We start from the raw sequence: 16,227 nt of genomic DNA on the forward strand, positions 1-16,227 counted from the left end.
ATGAAGAGTCCTTCGGATGGTCTGCATACTTACACCCCAACGTACAGCGCACTGGGATGTTCGTCGGAAACCACATCTCCGAAAATCGGCGACCAGTTCCTGCCACTGGTCGTCCGATAACTTGGGGGGTCTACCAGGCCTGGGTCGCTGGTCTACGTGACCCTCGACCCCATGACTGGTGATCCAGCGACGGATGGTCTCCCTCTGAAGCGAGATCAAAACTGCACAGATACAAAAAAATGTAAAAACCGCTAAAACTTGAGTTTCTGAACAGCAATTTTTCCTATAGATAACACAGCTGACGTCTCACAGACTTTTCGCTCAACTCGAGATGAAATTCTTGCCAGAAGTAACAATATAAACAAAAAAACGTCCCCAAATTTAAGCCAGTAATAAAGTTACCTTAATTGAAAAAAGACAATGTGATTACGTACCGTAATATTCAACTCACGACTAATTTGGGAAATATTACGCCCTTGTTCGTACAAAAGTACTATATTACTTTTTATGTCTTTGCTCAGATTCGGAGCCATTGCGCCTTAACGGTGAACTGAGAAAATACCAAAAAATAAAATTGTCTTAATGAATTGGGCCAGCAATACATGTTTTTGTGCAAAATATTGATGTATATACACAAAAAGGGGGATCTAACAAAAAGTAATCTAGGTCAAGTGTGACAAAAAAAGGTATCCGACCCACAGTACCGCAAGCGATTTTGATTTGAAACTGGTCGGCCACTTTTGTGGTCGATAGTACATTTGTATATATTCTACTGGGTGAGTCGGGAGAATCGTGCCAAACTTCAGAAGCGTATAATACACGAAAAAATAAATGTAAAAAACTCAAATGTTGTTATCCGATTTTTATTTGTTTACAATTATAAGCTAAATAAAATTAAAACATAAAATTCAAAAAATTCTTAAATTTCATAAATTAACATTTTGTGTGTTATGTTAATTAATATTCAAAAATACTGCCATTGACTTCTAAAAATTTTTTATTTGGTCAATGAAGAGCCTTCGTTGCGCTCCTGATTGTTTCAAGTTGTTCTTTAATATTATATTAGCTGCAGCATTTCTAATACGTTGACTCTGTACACTTCATTCTTAAACCAACCCCACAAACAATAGTCGAATGGTGTAAGATCTGGAGATCTTGGAGGCCAACTAATAGAACCATCGCAACTAATCCAGCGCCTTAGGAACTTTTCGTCTAAATGTTGCTTAACCTGCCGAGCAAAATGTGCAGGAGCTCCATCGTGCTGGTAGTACAATAGGATTCGGATGTTTAAAGGAACATTCTCTAGAAGTCTTTGTAATTCATTTTGAATGGAGTTCAAATAGTGTTCTCCTGTGAAGCGTTCTCCAAAGTAAAAGGACTAGTTAAATAACTCACAATCATACCACCCCACACGTTTACTGAAAACTTATGTTGAAAATTAATTTTGCTACTCAGCTCATAGTTCTGGTAGATTAAGAAATTTTACATGTAAAACTTGGTAATAAAATGTTGCTAATGTCGAAATTTTTTCTCGTCCTAGGGGACAAAGAGACTTTTCAAAAATCATCAAAGGACAAAATATCCTTAGAATAGTCTAGGAAATGACCCCTTGAATTTTTGCCGTATTTTTAATGGACATCCTGTAAACCCGGCTGAGTATACATTTCAAAATCCAGTGGAGTAGGTATTCCACTGAATTCTTCGTTTAACCCCCCTAAATCTTCCTTTTAATAAAACTCTGAATATAATATCTTTATTAACAAATAACTGTGAATAACAATTTAAAACTCATCGTTTTCGAATGGATGATATTTATGACCAAAAGCCCTGAAATAGAAAATATAGATTAACTGTTGAATTTTAAGGGAACAAAATTGAAACTTTAGCAGCAAGGCTAGTGTACTTACGCTGTGAGTGGGCAGAACCTCCCATTGCAGTCAAATGAATCAATATGGGCAATATCCACAGGAGCCAATTTAAAGTCAAAGATATCCAAGTTTTGCTGGATCCTGGACTTGGTAACTGACTTCGGAATGACGATTACCCCCCTTTCAATTTGGTATCTCAGCAAAATTTGAGCAGGAGTTTTGCCGTACTTTTTGGCAAGTTCAACAACTTTAGGATCTTCCATTAGTTGTGGGTCACCTAAAATCCTTATCTAGATACCTAACCCTCTGATTAATTTTTAAACAATTACCCGATTTAGCCCAGGGCCTGTCAGGGGACCCGAGAGGGCTGTAAGCAGTGACTGCAATCCCTTTGGATCTGGCGAAATCGATCAATCTCTTCTGGTTCAAGTATGGATGGCATTCAATCTGGGTTCCAATAGATAATTAATAGTCGTAAGTATGCTGTAGTAGATAAATCGAAGCGTACCTGCAAAACTGAAGGAGGGATGGTGGCGTTTTCCAAAACCCTTGTTATCTGAGCCTTGTTGAAGTTGGAGAGTCCAATTGTTTTAACAAGCCCCTTCTTATGGACTGCTTCCAAAGCTTTCCAGGTGTCCAGATAGTCTACGTCGCTAAAAAGAATTTTACCTGCTTCGTCTTTAGGGAAGAGATCCTGCTCTTCCTATATACAAAAAGACAAAAATAAGGGTAAATAGTTCATTCATTTTACAACACTGATTTACCTTGTACGCAAAAGGCCAGTGGATCAAGGCAAGGTCCAGGTACTCTAAACCTAAATCTGCTAGAGATAGTTTGACGTTTTTCTCGACTAAGTCTGGTCTATGGAAAGTATTCCAGATTTTTCTAAATCAGAAATTCATTTTTTAAGCAACCTACTAAGCCAATTTTAGCAGTTATATACCCGGTGACCCAAATATCTTCTCTTTTAACGGTACCATCCTCGAATTTAGTTTTCAGAGCATCTCCAACTTCTTTCTCATTACGATAAGCATAGGCGCAGTCAATATGGCGGTAACCAATATCAATGGCATCTTTCACGGCTTGCTCTACCTGGCCAGGTTGGGACTGAAGAAGAAAAAAAAATCTCAGCCAAAATTAATCACAATTTTGATAATATACAAAAACCCCAGAGTTTGTCAGAATGCATATTCAGCTGGAAAATTCCAGACTAAAGTAAAAAAGGTGGATTGTGGAAAAAATAGTAAAAGTATTGAAGCTGCTCAAATTCGAAGATCCCCCCTCCCCTCCCTGCTTTTCTTTGAGAAATTGATGAATTCCTTTTCTTGAACGGGTCATCTCTTCACTTAAAGGGAACCTAAGATTCCTTACTCAAAACGTTTAAGTTCCATTAGATTTCTTCAGTTTCTGAAGAATCTTGCGCTGCAGGGTGTTTGCTTTTGCAAAGGTTTTAAGGGGTTTTTCAGGAGAGAAGTCCCTCATTTGAGGATTGTTGGATCTTCAAAGCATATTTAAAGGGGGGATTTTAAGCATATTAAAGGGGGGATTTTTAGCATATTAAAGGGAAAGGGATTTTTAAGACACTCGTTCTCCAAGAGAACTAAATTCTGGAAGAAGTGAATTTCAAAGGAATGTCCATTTAGTTTCTGAGGGCATTCTTGGGCGATTATTTTGATTTGCAAGAAATTTCCTCAATTAGTTATAAATTTAGAAAATGAAGTGATCCCTTCAGTCTAAATTGGAAGAAATTTCTTAATTTGCTCAGGAGCCCTGTATACAGGTATCACCAGTTCAAGTGGAAACATAGACTCTGTGCAAGTGGAAGAAGGACCGCATAAGGTTTAACATGCCTCCGATAAAGACCAACGAAGTGGGTTGCGAAGCTGGTAGTTGACGTGGGCGGAGTCTGTCTGATCGACGTCTTCACTTCGATGTATAGATTAATATTGATTTTGTGGCGATGGATTTTTTTAACATATCACAGCAAAAAGCAGTAATATCAATAAATGAAAGGAAAACAATTAGTTCATCGTTAAAACTTATATTAGTAAACATTTTGAAACGGTGAGAGATCTGGTAACACTGACTCCGCCCAAGTCAGCCACCAGCGTCGCAACTCACTTCGTCGGTCTTTGTCGGAGGCATATCAAATCTTATGCGAACCTTTTCCCACTTCCACATCCCTATGCATTTGAACTGACCGCAGTTATATGGATCTTCGTGAGAGTTAAAGGTATTTTATGAGGCAATGAGTATTAAAAGGGTGCTAAGGAATTTGTAACGAGATATCGATTGCCAGAAGAACTAATGTTTGTAAAGAAAAAAACACGTTTGACGGATTTTCCAGTCCTGAAGAAAGTCCTGTTTTTGAGGATTTTTGAATTTTGGAGACCTTCATAGGGATCTTCAAAAACTTGATTACCAAAAGAACTGATCTTGGGTAGACAGTGCAATCCGGTACTTCGTTTTCGATGGTATTCGGTTAGTTTTGCATATCTTACAATCAACTTCCTATATACTAAAAAATGGCTATTAAGGTACTTAGGGAAGACGAGAACCTCAAAATGAAAGATTCATTCGACTATCAATCTTCTCTTCCAAAACCGCATAAGGAACAAACACTATTTTCCATCTAAAACATATCTTTTATTGACTCTAGCATATTCCACATAAAATTAAATAGTAGTGCACTCGTCATAAGGTCTTCTTGGCTCTACCATGGTTTAGGCAGCTGAAAAGGTAATAACTATTAATAAACTCGTCATGCTTCAATGGTGCAAGAACTTACCAGCAGCAGCGATTTTACCGGAAGTAGAGAAACTGCCGAATACATATGGGTGCATGTAGGATTGATCCTTCATTCCGCTGTAACCGTAGGTTCCATAGGATTGGTATTTGTAGGGGGTGTAGCTTCCATAGTAGGTGTTAGGGAAGAAGGAACCGTAGTAGTGTGAGGAGCTGTAAGGTCCATTGTAGCTGTAGTCTTGGCTGTAAGGTCCGTAGTTACCGTAGAACTTGGAATTGTAATAGGGTGTGTAAGATCCAGATTCATAGGAAGAAGTGCTGTAAGGTCCATAGCTGTAGTAGGGGGTGTAAGATCCTTGTCCGTAGAACTTGTTTAAGTATTTCGAGAAGTATCCTCCGAAATAGCTTGATGGGTATTGTCCTCCTTGGAGGATTTGAAGAACATACTGCAGATGTTGGATGAAGTACTGGATGAAGTACTGAGACACAGTAGAGGAAGAGTTTCCTTGAATGTATCGCAAGATGTTGTGGTAGTACTGGAAGATTTGTTGGAAGACAGTTTGGTATCCGCTGTTGTATTGGTATCCAGGTTGAGTTACTTGCAGGATCAGTTCAAGTTGTTGGAAGATGTAGCTGGCATACTCTTGGCTGATGACTCCTTGGTTGACTTGTTGGTGGAGGTATTGGAGGAAGTATTGGGTGTATTGGTACACTTGCTTAAGCACGTATTTGTATTCGTAAGTGGAACCGTATTGGTGTTCTTGTCCGAAGGTGTAATGGCTGGGTTGATAGTTTTGGTAGGTTTTAAAGGCGGTCAAGGCGGTGGTGTAAGCCATTTGCACTTGTTCGAAGACGTATTGAGGGAACACAGATTGATACTCTTGGATGTATTGGAACACATTTTGCAAGTATTGGTAAATTTGATGGGTTTGTTGACCGTAGTACTGGACGGCATAATAAGGAATGTAGTTGTGATGGTAAGATTGGTAGGATTGGTAAACTTCTTTCGCGATTTGGATGGATTCCAAAGCCAATTCCAATTGTTGGTAGACGTACTGGTAAATTTGTTGGTTGACATTTTCAGTTTGGAAGTATTGGAAGACCTTTTGAATGTACTGCTCAACTAAAACCAATTGTTGGTAAGCGTAAGTGGCACTGGAGTAAGTCACACCGTTCTGGTTGTAGTATTTTCCGAATTCTGTGATGAATTGGGAGAATGGGGTGGGAACTCCAGAGAAAACTTGACTGTAAGCTTGTTGACCGTGTTGAGAGTAGTAGTTTTGGAAAAGCTGGTGAACATGGCTGATTTTCTGGACAACGTATTGTTCAATTTCTTGAGGAACTCCGTTCTGATAGAAGTATTGGAAAATCAGATATGGGGCCTGGAAGTACGGAAGGTTCAACCCAGTTTCATATTGCTGACTGAAATAGTTGGCCACATATTGTGGGTATCCCTGTTCCAAGAGATATTGAGAGACTTGGGCAGGAGTGTAGCCAAGTTGTTGGAAGTGGTTGAATTGGTAGGCAATATATTGGGCGACATAGAAAATGTTACCTTCGGATCCGTATTGTTGACCAAAGAAACCGTAAGTACTTGGAATATTACCACCAACTACAGCAGGACGGGACACCTCCAGAGGCTTGGTCGGGAAGGGCACCGCAGCAGCAGCAGCCACCAAGGCTAATAGGATAACCGACTTCATTGCTCTTCTTCTACAGTAAAGAACTAGCAAACGATCGGATCAAACTGATGGTGTTTCGAATCTACCTTCCCGTATTTATACCGAAAATTATCTAAACGTAGCATTGAACATTTTCACCCCTTATCGAATTATGATAGTTTTAATTAGCAAAATTTTGATTTTATTGCTTGTAAAGAAAACATGTTTGTTGGTGAGCACTAATTAATTTACTAATCTCTGCTTGGCGACAAGTTAAATGGTAATTTTGCGAAGGTGAAGTGTCACGGATGTTGTTTTTTCAATCAGAGAGCCAGACGTTGAATTTTTAGAATTCTCATAACGGATCAATCTTCTGTAGGGCAGAATTATTGCAAAATTGCATAATACAGGTACTACCGTGGCAAAGGAAAAATATTAGAGGTGTTTCTACAAAATACTCATCGATGCTATAGAAAAGCACTGAATCAATGCTTTCGAGGCCAACTCGAGAAGGTGTAACAGTACTAACACTCACTTGTGACGTTACACCTTTTGAAAAAATATTTGAATTTTACACATGGTGTCTCAAAAAAAACGGGCGAGGCTATAAGTTGGTTATTTATCAACGGATTTCGATGGACTAAAAATCAAATAAAATTATATTTTTCAGGCTGGTTTGATTTTTAGTTCATTAAAATCCGTTTATAAATAACCGACTTATAGCTTCGCCTGTTTTTTTTTTTTGAGACACCATGTATGATCAATTTTCAGTTTTGTAACGCTAAAAAAAGTTTTTTTTTTGACATTTTGATTCAATAAATGACAAGTTATGGATTGCAATATACTTGGTCGTTATTTATGAAATCTTTTGTGCAGGGAAGAAAGCAAATAGTTTGTCTATTGTGCAATATAGTTTGCCTAAAAATATCCATTGTTAAGGTGTGTGTTCTGCGGGAATTGGTGTTTTCTTTTCATCAAAATAACACGTAAATACGCGCATTTATGCATGTTTTAATTTCTTATCGCCGTTTTTTGCTCCAATAGTTTTTAAAACTTCCATAACCGCGAAGGTAGCAAAATCGATACTAATCTAAATATCGAAGTGGAGGCGCCGGCCAGACTGACTCCGCCCACTTTGTTGTTCATCTTTGTCGGAAACATATTTAACCTTATGCGGTCCTTCTCCCACTCGCACAACCCCTAGTATCCACTTGAACTGGTTTTACCTGCATAACATAAAAACTCGTGTGCATTTTTAAAACGAATTGAAGGTGCTGAATATCTCTTGGCACACTTTTATTTCATTAGATACACTCCATTATCGGATACAGTACATTTTTTGAAGTTCATCTTCCAACGCAACTATGGCGTTTGGTCCCTAGAAGCGTGTATTGTGGGCTTTACTGGGAATGTTCTCAAGGGCTAGATGGAGACCGTACTTTGAAACTTTGAATATGCCTATAGGGCTTTCTCCCCATGCTTCTTAACAATTGCAATTGAGGACTACTCAAAGCATGTGACTATTATTACCAGAGGCAGAAATGATCATTATGTACTTTCACATGAATAGACTTTTAAAGGAAGAAGTCTCTTTTACAGCAATAAAAGCAATAAGAGATCATCATCCACCTTAGAGAATTTCTGTTGCATTTGTATTTTAATTATTTTTTAATGCTTGGAATTTGCCACAAAAACAATTAAATTTGTTGCCAACCCAGCACTCATTGCATCAGTAAAAATATGTTTTTTTATCTGAAATGGCCTGTGTTGTTTAATAACAATAATCACTTAACACAGCGACTGTTCACTGGTTAACAATCTGCCAAAATTCATTTTATCTAACGAATTAAAACATTTTTAATTAATTAACATTAGAGGAAAAATTAGGAACATTTCGAATGAGATAAGGGCGAGGCAAAAAACAGAGGCTTAGAAATTAAAAAATATTATTCGTATTTTGAATTTAGGTATGAGTGAATACGTGACTTTATAACATACGTATAGTATAATAGGTAATAAATAACGCTGAATAGTCGTGCTTGATACCACCCCTTTTTTGGCTAGAGCCCTATCTCACAGTCAGCGGCGGACTAAGGGGTAAAAGGATGCCCGAACAGAGCACTGAACTGCTCGGTTATATATCCGCCACTGGGAAATTTGAAATTTTTCATCGAGTGATACTGTAAACTTCCTGAAAAATAGTTCCACAATATCTCTAGTCCAAAACTCAATAATGCGTCGAAAACACTCTTCAATACTTCAGCCAATAACTTTCAATTATAGCAAGTAGTTTAATATATTGTTAACGTCCTGGACTACCATAACTTCCAGCAATACAATATCCCTTGCTTTGTCTCCCCGCTTCCCCATAAATCATGTAAGACCGTAAATGTAGAACCAATATTACGCCCAGCAACACTCAAAGACTGGAAAGGGTTCATTCCAGAGACTATATCAGCTACTTCAGCAAAGACCGTCATAGAATGGCCTGCTAACTCTAAAGATTTAAGCACTCCTGATCTTTTTTATGGAGTCATCTAAAGATTTCACGAGTAAGTGGGGCATCAAACACTCAGTCATAGGTATTAGCGAGGCTCTTCAAGAAAACCCAATGTATAGGTATTTCATCTTTGAGGAATTATTTACAAATTCCATATGAAGAAAAACAGAGTATTCAAATATTAAACAAATTTATTATCAAAATATTGTATAGATTGTAATGTTAACTGGTTCATAAGTTGATTTCCGGTAGAATCTCCTTTGGTCCTAGAGGACTCATTATTTAGGCAGCTAGAATAGAACAAACAAATAGAGCAATTGCTAAAATAAAACTACAGTAAATATTAAACAAAACACAATTAACATAAAAACATCCTAATTCCAAATTTTACCTTGAGGAATAGAACTGACTTGAGAGTACTGGTATGGGTAACTGTTCTGGAAAGTAGCAGAAGGCATGTGGGATCCAGACTGGTATTGGTACGGGTAGCTAGTATATTCGAAGTGGCTAGGACCATGCTGGTAACCATAGTAATGGCTAGTAGGTACGTATTCCCATTGGTAAACTGAGGGACCATATTGGTAACCATGGAGGTTTCCAGATGGAACGTAAGAACGGCCATATTGGTAACCAGAAACGAAAGGGCCAGAATGCACATATTGGTTTCCATAAGCCTGACTTTGGTAAGGTCCGTATTGATAACCGGAGTATTGGTTGTTTTTATCGAAGTACTTTTGGTAGAGAGACTGGAAGAAACCACTTCCGCTCTTTGGGTAGTACTTGCCATAATATTGGTATCCTTGATAGTAGTTTTGCAGAACCTGCAGGGCATATTGGACTTGTTGGTTTATGTACTGCTCAACGTATTGAGGAATTTCGTTCTGGTGTTTAACGAATTGCAAAATTTTCTGAAAATACTCTTGCACCTGTTGAATTGAGTGTTGAGAGCCGTATGGAAACTGTTGGATGAATCGCAATTGTTGGGACATATAGTTGGCGAATTCTTGAGAAATTTTTCCTTGGCTCAGCTGCAACTGGATGTAGTGTAACAAATTCTGGACGTACTGGTAAATTCCACTATAGCCCTGATATTGGTTTTCGTACAAAGCAGAAGAGACAATTTCCTTTTGTTGGAAAGTTTGATAGGCCTTCCGAGCGGTAAAGTAAGCGTATTGGACTTGTTGGACAAAAGACTGAGGGAAAACACTTTGAGTTTCTTCTTGGATGAATTGGTAAGCGTTCTGGAAGAACTGGTAAGCTTCTTGTGCTTGAAGAGTATAGTACTGCGCAGCATAATAAGGGAGGTAGTTCTGTTGGTAGTTATGGTACACCTGGATGTTACGAATGTAGTGAATTCCCTGCTGCAATTGTTCGAAAAGATAGCGGTAAGCCTCCTGGGAGATTTGTCCATTGGTGAAGTACTCAAGAGCGTTTTGAGCATACTGTTGAGCCTGCTGCAATTGTTGGTAAGCGTGTTGGGCAACTAGGTAAGTAACTGCATTTTCATTATAGTATTTGCCTTGCTCCAAGACGTATTGGGAAATTGTATGGGGAACTCCAGGAAACTTTTGTTCAGAGACTTTTTGTCCATTTTGGGCTAAGAAGTTCTGGAACAGCTTGAAGGCCTTAGTGATCTGTTGGGTAAGATATTGCAAAGTTTCCTCGTTTACGCCTTGGGTGTAGTAGTATTGGAAGATTTGGTAAGGAGACTGAAAATAAGGCTCAGATTCACCAGCTTCATATTGTTTGCTAAGGTATTCAGCAACTACATGAGGGAATCCTTGCTGAAGAAGGTATTCGGAAAATTCAGCTGCAGTGTACCCTTGTTGTTGGGCATATTTGAACTGGTAAGCAATATACTGAGCTACTTGATAAATGTTGTCACCTTGACTTCCAAATTGGTTGCCACTGTATTGTCCAAAGTGGGCGAAACCTTTCTGTTGGGGCACATTGTAGGTTTCAGCCACTACCACCACTTTTTCAGGAGTGGAAACCACCACATTTCTATCAGTGGGAGGAACGGCGGACGCACAAGCCACCAAGGCGAATAGTATGGCCAGCTTCATGGTCTGCTTGCTGGGGTTGACTGGATTCAACTGATAGTTTTTCATCGACGCAAGACATATTTATATGAAAAGCTATCAACGCGAAGTCACCAAATTCTAATTTCACGATTATCCCGCATTTAATTTTTATCGATTAGTTCGGTAATTACTTTAATTATGTGTTTTAGCACCACATAAAAACATGTTTATAATAATTGATTGTAGCTCTTTACTATTATTAATTACTGAGGGGGTAAATGCTGTTTTCGAATAACGTCCTTAGGAGCAAATGATAGATGCTGTTGAATCATATTATTAATTAGATATACGAGCATATAAATTTGAGAGAATAGTGTTGGTAGCGACAGCTATTGAAAACTGAAACGCTACGAAGGGTTTTGCTTACTTAATCTAATGGATTTAAGTCTGGAAGTCCAGCAGGCCATAAGTGAGGACCGCCTCGACCAGTCCAGAGATCTTCGTAAATTGCTGTTAAATATAGAAACGCAACCAAAGCACAGTGTCCTATCGTCATATACATGTAATTCACATTTCGTTTCTTGCCACCAACGGAACATGCTTTAAAAAAGCAGGAAGAGTTTGTTCTGGTAAAAATGCGGGTCCAATTTGTCAGTCTCCCACTATTCCAACCGAAACCTTTAATGAATAATGATATTGGAAATTGCATAATCTTCATGTGGGTTTTCTTCAGCCCATGTATAATCATTGTGAAAATTTCGTATTACTTTTCTGGAAAAACTCGATCAGCGGTGAAAAAAATTAGCGGCAGTCCGTTCAGAGACGTGCAAAAATTTGAAATTTAATTTAGGCGAAATGTGAAAAACTTAAAAGGTGGAAAGATGTAATTTTAATGGACATAATTATGAAATTTGCAAAAATCTACCGCGTTACTACTTTTGTGCAAAATTTGACAGATTTGCTCCGTGGGAAAAAATTTTAAACCCTTTTTCTGCATTATTTTTTTTAGAAAGGGAAGTGAAAAACTGGATAATGTTAATAATAATAAAATTAATAAAGATAAGAATGATCACATTTTCAATAATCGATTAATTATTCACCTGGTCGTCTCTGAAAAAGTAAATCTTGAATCTAAACGTGAATGCGCCTTCAGCCTGGTATAACGATTAAGTAAATAATGTTTTCACTTCTATATTTTCTATGTTGAAATTGGTGTACGTGTCTCTCTCGAGTCGATATTAGCTACAAGTATTTGATGATTGATGAGGAAAAATAACCAATGGAATTACAGGTTTTTCAGTATAAGTACCCATAATACCTATTGCGTGATATGCACTAAAATCGTTATTTTGTCTGACCTGGGACAAAAGTAAAGTTCAATGCAATGAATTTTTCATACCATCGAGACTTCAAACCACAAAAACGATTGTGGCAAAAGATGTAAGTACGCCGACTTCTGATAATTGTTATCAGGACATTAACACTTACGCTACAGAAATACACCAATGATGTATACAGCAGTTGTCAAAAGCATTGGAACACGTTTATAACTCATAAACCCAATATTTAAAAAAATTGCTTAAAACGTATAATTTTATTTAAAAAAAGTATTTAATGCATTATTTTCGATATTCAAATTTTTTACCCCTATCCAACTACCCCTAGTAACTATTTATTTTCAAATGGAAAGGTACCCACTGCAATATATCAAATAAAGGGTAATTCAATAAGGAATACAACGGTATATTCAGAACTAAAATTGGATTTAGAGTTTCCTTAAAACCATTAAATTACTAGATACCAAATAAAGAACCCATTTAAAAACTATTACATCAAACAAAATTGAAATTCCTTCCAAAAAAATGCTCAAGTTGGGTTCCAGTAACAATTCAGCAATGATTCAGTCGTTCTTCAAATTCTTTTATGCAATTATCCAGCGTTGCTTCTGTTATTAATTCTAATTCTGTTTGATGTCTAAAACGTAAATCGTCTAAGTTTTCCACAGTTTTTAGAGTAGTTTTCACACTTCCAGGTTATTGAAATTTTTTATTAATCCGACAAACTACACTTTTATCAATAAGTTGGTCTATAAAAAACAAAATATTTCGTATCTAAAAAATAGTTTAAATTGAAGACGATTTAGAATTTCTACGTCTTGTTGTCCCTTTTTAATTTAAAACTTTTAACCTTTTTAGGATATAGGCTTCATTTCTTTTTTTTTTAAGGAAACTATAAGTTCAATTTTAGTTCTGAGTATACCGTTGTATCCTTTATTGAATTACCCTTCATTTGATATACTACAGTGGGTACCTTTCCATTAAAAAAAAAGTTAATAGAGGTGAAGAATTTGAAAATCGAAAATAATGCATTAAATGCCTTTTTTTAAATAAAATTATGCGTTTTTAAGCATTTTTTAAGTATATCGAGTTTATGAAAATTATAAAGGTGTTGCAATACTTTTTACAAGTGCTGTATAAACCGAAGGAGTTACCAGTTGAATTCCCTCGATTTTTGAAAAAGTTTTAAAAAGTAAAACAAAATTTTAATTTCGACCCTCCATACAGTGGGTTTTTTTGAGGTGCTTACTATTGCTATCTTCGAAACGGTGAGAGTTACAACTTCGATTAAACTAGACTAAATTGGCCCCTTGTGAAGCTGATTAAGGAAATTGTTATAATGTTGCCACATGTTCAGTAGTTTCCTAAATATTTGGAAAAATATGACAAAGGCCTAAAACTTCAATCCTTCGTATTTCGTATACTGTTTCTGACACAAAAGAAGTTTAAATTACAAAGTTTCACAACTTCTTACTCTCTGCAAAACGACATATCTAACATCATTGTACAGCTTTTCATAACTAAGTAATCGTTATCAACTTCATTATTTTAAATACGGACTTAGAATTTTTATCTCATACTTCGAGAGCACTTTTTATTCCTAACAAACCCGTTTATGATATGTTTACATTTATGAACGTTTCAACCCGAATAATTCATCATCAGACTATTTTTTATTTGCCTTTTTAAACTACACTACACACTAATGCATTCGTCAATAATAACGTTTAGACTCAGGCGATTAAGGCCCAATCGCACTACTGCGAGAATTTTAGTTGACCTTGAAATCAGATACAGAAAAATAAATGCTTGAACAAATTTAAGCCCGTAGAAAACGACAAATTGAACGGAATAATAAAAGTCCTAAACATATTTTGCTTTAGTTTCAACAAATTATGTATTTTGCACTTAAAGAGTGGACAAATATTATGTAGGCACGTTGATAAGATATTTATACCTGAACGAGTATATTAGAAGCCGTTCTTGTTGAATTACGAAACTCAACTAAAACTGGAGTATTGTTATCAGTACGTAACAGGAAACTAAGGAGACGTTAATTTTGCATTGTTTTTGGGACAATATTCCAGTATTCTCGAACAAAAAATTAGGTTTGTCACGGTGTGAAAACCTTATCAAAAGTCTCGGGTGGTCCAACCACGTGACCAAACCATTCTTCGAATTATGGTCCTTTCGATAACTTTTGAATGACCCCAAAAAAGCCTTAGAAAAAAAAACACACGGCCCCCCTTGGCACAATAGTATTTATCAGAAATAAAAGCACTAATTGCATGGTAACACTAACATGAATGTCAAGTAGAGACATCTTTAATGCACAAGATAAGCCGTTAACGTGCTGACCTCTTGAGCCGGACACTAGCGGAATAAACGGTCAACAACAATGTACGAACCAGCGAATCAAAGCAAACTTACCTTCCAAGTTCCCAGGCCGCAAATAGGGATTTGCAGGCCATTGTTCAGCTTAACGATAGGTACTTTGGAAGCCATTTTCAGTCACTACTTGCTGAAGAACCACTGAACAGCTACGTATGTATGTAACGCAACCGATGAGCAATGTTTCAAGTAGGCTCTAGGGTTATGTTATCTGTTTGTTTTGATAATTAAGTAGTTTATAGAATGGTTCCAGGTGGTACTAGCCAGGGTATCTGTTGGCAATGCTTGGTACTAAAACTATAAGGCTATAATAGGTACTGCTGGTACCGATTAAATCAGTAGTGCTACTTGCCTATTAAGTATTGTCGCCATTTTGTCCACAAAATTGTGTTGGGCACTAATCAAAATTTCGAAGCATATTAAGCCAGTTTCTGAGCCTGTAGTCCTGAAGGGTTGCGATAGACTGAAACTCTAGATGAAGAGAGTCGCCTGGATAGGAAATAATCTGATGAAATTAAAAATATCATTTGCATCAGACTGCCAGGCTTCTTTTCAGAAATGACGACTAATGCTGCAGGATTGCATAAGTCTTTTACAAGAGTTACGCTTCATGATACCATAAGATACATTTTGTCAATCTTATGATCCTAAGAGTTGGAGGAGTCTTCAACTGCTTTCGAAAGAAAGATTATCGAAATTAAACATGCTATAAAAGTCTCAGGAGAAGGGAGAAATAGGGTGAAGATAGGAAACGATTCGAAGACAAAATCGGGATGGGAAGAGCAGACATCATAATCTTCAAGGGTGTAGTACTTCTAGAGCCATAAAAACTCCTCAAAAGCCGGATGAAACAAATCTTCAAAAGTTAGGAGTTTAAGTTCCAACTTGGGTTTTTATTTCCAATGGTGGCACCCGAAGGTAAACAGGTAAATTTACTTATACCTTCGAATCTCTTAAAAGTGTCTTCACTAAGTATCCTGACCCAAGGCATTATATCATTTAACCAATTAAATACCTACTATGCTTACCTTAATCTCTGCCTACCTTTGTCATTTCATTGATGGAGAGAAGAAATCAACACGTTTGTGAAGCCAATTATTCTTAACCGGAAAATTTGCATTTTTGATGCACATTTCTGGATATTTCATGATATCCTTTAAGGATACCTAATGAGTTTTCACAGCTTCCATATGGGCCATGATTTTCTATAGAAAATTGCAATGATTTCAAGGAATTTCCGGAAAATTTGAAATAAGAGAAGAGAATGCTAAAATTGGCATTAAGTTTATGCCTGGATTCTTCTTAGATAATTTAATTGTGTTTTAAGACTTGAGACAATTGAGTTTCGCGAGAGTCTTTAGTATATTTTCAGGTTAAAACTCAACTTCCTCTTTACTTTCTCAATGCTTTTAAATACTTTTTCGAGGAATCGTACCCGCTTGGAATATTAATAAATAGAATTGATAAATTGGATTAACTAATGATATTTTAATGGGTAATTTTTCTTATTACTTTTACAGATGTAGGGAAAATTTTAATTATGCTATACTACATAATGCACAATTACAAGTTGTTACAACTGTACAAGAAAATGATTAGAATAACAGAAAAATGAGTCGTAGTCTTATCAATTTTACACACATTAACAAACTGTCTGGCTTTGCCTTCTATATTTAAATAAATCTAAAAATGCTGCATGAT

The 16,227-nt window shown here is 36.8% G+C and overlaps 2 protein-coding genes across 2 annotated transcripts; both read right to left on the reverse strand.

Moving 5' to 3' along the window:
- Window positions 1–1,737: 1,737 nt before the first annotated feature.
- LOC136410617 (aldo-keto reductase family 1 member B1-like) lies at window positions 1,738–14,823 on the reverse strand. Its single transcript, XM_066392873.1, has 7 exons — window positions 14,566–14,823; window positions 2,812–2,975; window positions 2,633–2,753; window positions 2,377–2,571; window positions 2,198–2,315; window positions 1,908–2,145; window positions 1,738–1,827 (listed from the first exon to the last, which is right to left on the reverse strand). The coding sequence occupies exons 1-7, from the start codon at window positions 14,638–14,640 to the stop codon at window positions 1,782–1,784; spliced, it is 957 nt and encodes a 318-aa protein (XP_066248970.1). The 5' UTR covers window positions 14,641–14,823; the 3' UTR covers window positions 1,738–1,781.
- Window positions 4,577–10,900, reverse strand: LOC136410348 (uncharacterized). The gene is made up of 3 exons (XM_066392472.1): window positions 9,166–10,900; window positions 4,657–6,357; window positions 4,577–4,599 (listed from the first exon to the last, which is right to left on the reverse strand). The coding sequence occupies exons 1-3, from the start codon at window positions 10,883–10,885 to the stop codon at window positions 4,592–4,594; spliced, it is 3,429 nt and encodes a 1,142-aa protein (XP_066248569.1). The 5' UTR covers window positions 10,886–10,900; the 3' UTR covers window positions 4,577–4,591.
- Window positions 14,824–16,227: the final 1,404 nt, after the last annotated feature.

Source organism: Euwallacea similis, chromosome 8, assembly GCF_039881205.1.
Source record: "Euwallacea similis isolate ESF13 chromosome 8, ESF131.1, whole genome shotgun sequence".
Lineage (NCBI taxonomy): Eukaryota > Metazoa > Arthropoda > Insecta > Coleoptera > Curculionidae > Euwallacea > Euwallacea similis.

Coding starts and splice junctions, on each gene's coding strand:
- LOC136410348 (XM_066392472.1), bottom strand. CDS start 10,885: ATGAAAAACTATCAGTTGAATCCAGTCAACCCCAGCAAGCAGACCATG. Junction 6,358..9,165: donor AGTCAGTTCTATTCCTCAAG/GTAAAATTTGGA, acceptor CACCATCAGTTT/GATCCGATCGTTTGCTAGTT.
- LOC136410617 (XM_066392873.1), bottom strand. CDS start 14,640: ATGGCTTCCAAAGTACCTATCGTTAAGCTGAACAATGGCCTGCAAATC. Junction 2,976..14,565: donor GCGGCCTGGGAACTTGGAAG/GTAAGTTTGCTT, acceptor TTTCTTCTTCAG/TCCCAACCTGGCCAGGTAGA. Junction 2,754..2,811: donor GAAGATATTTGGGTCACCGG/GTATATAACTGC, acceptor TTTCTGATTTAG/AAAAATCTGGAATACTTTCC.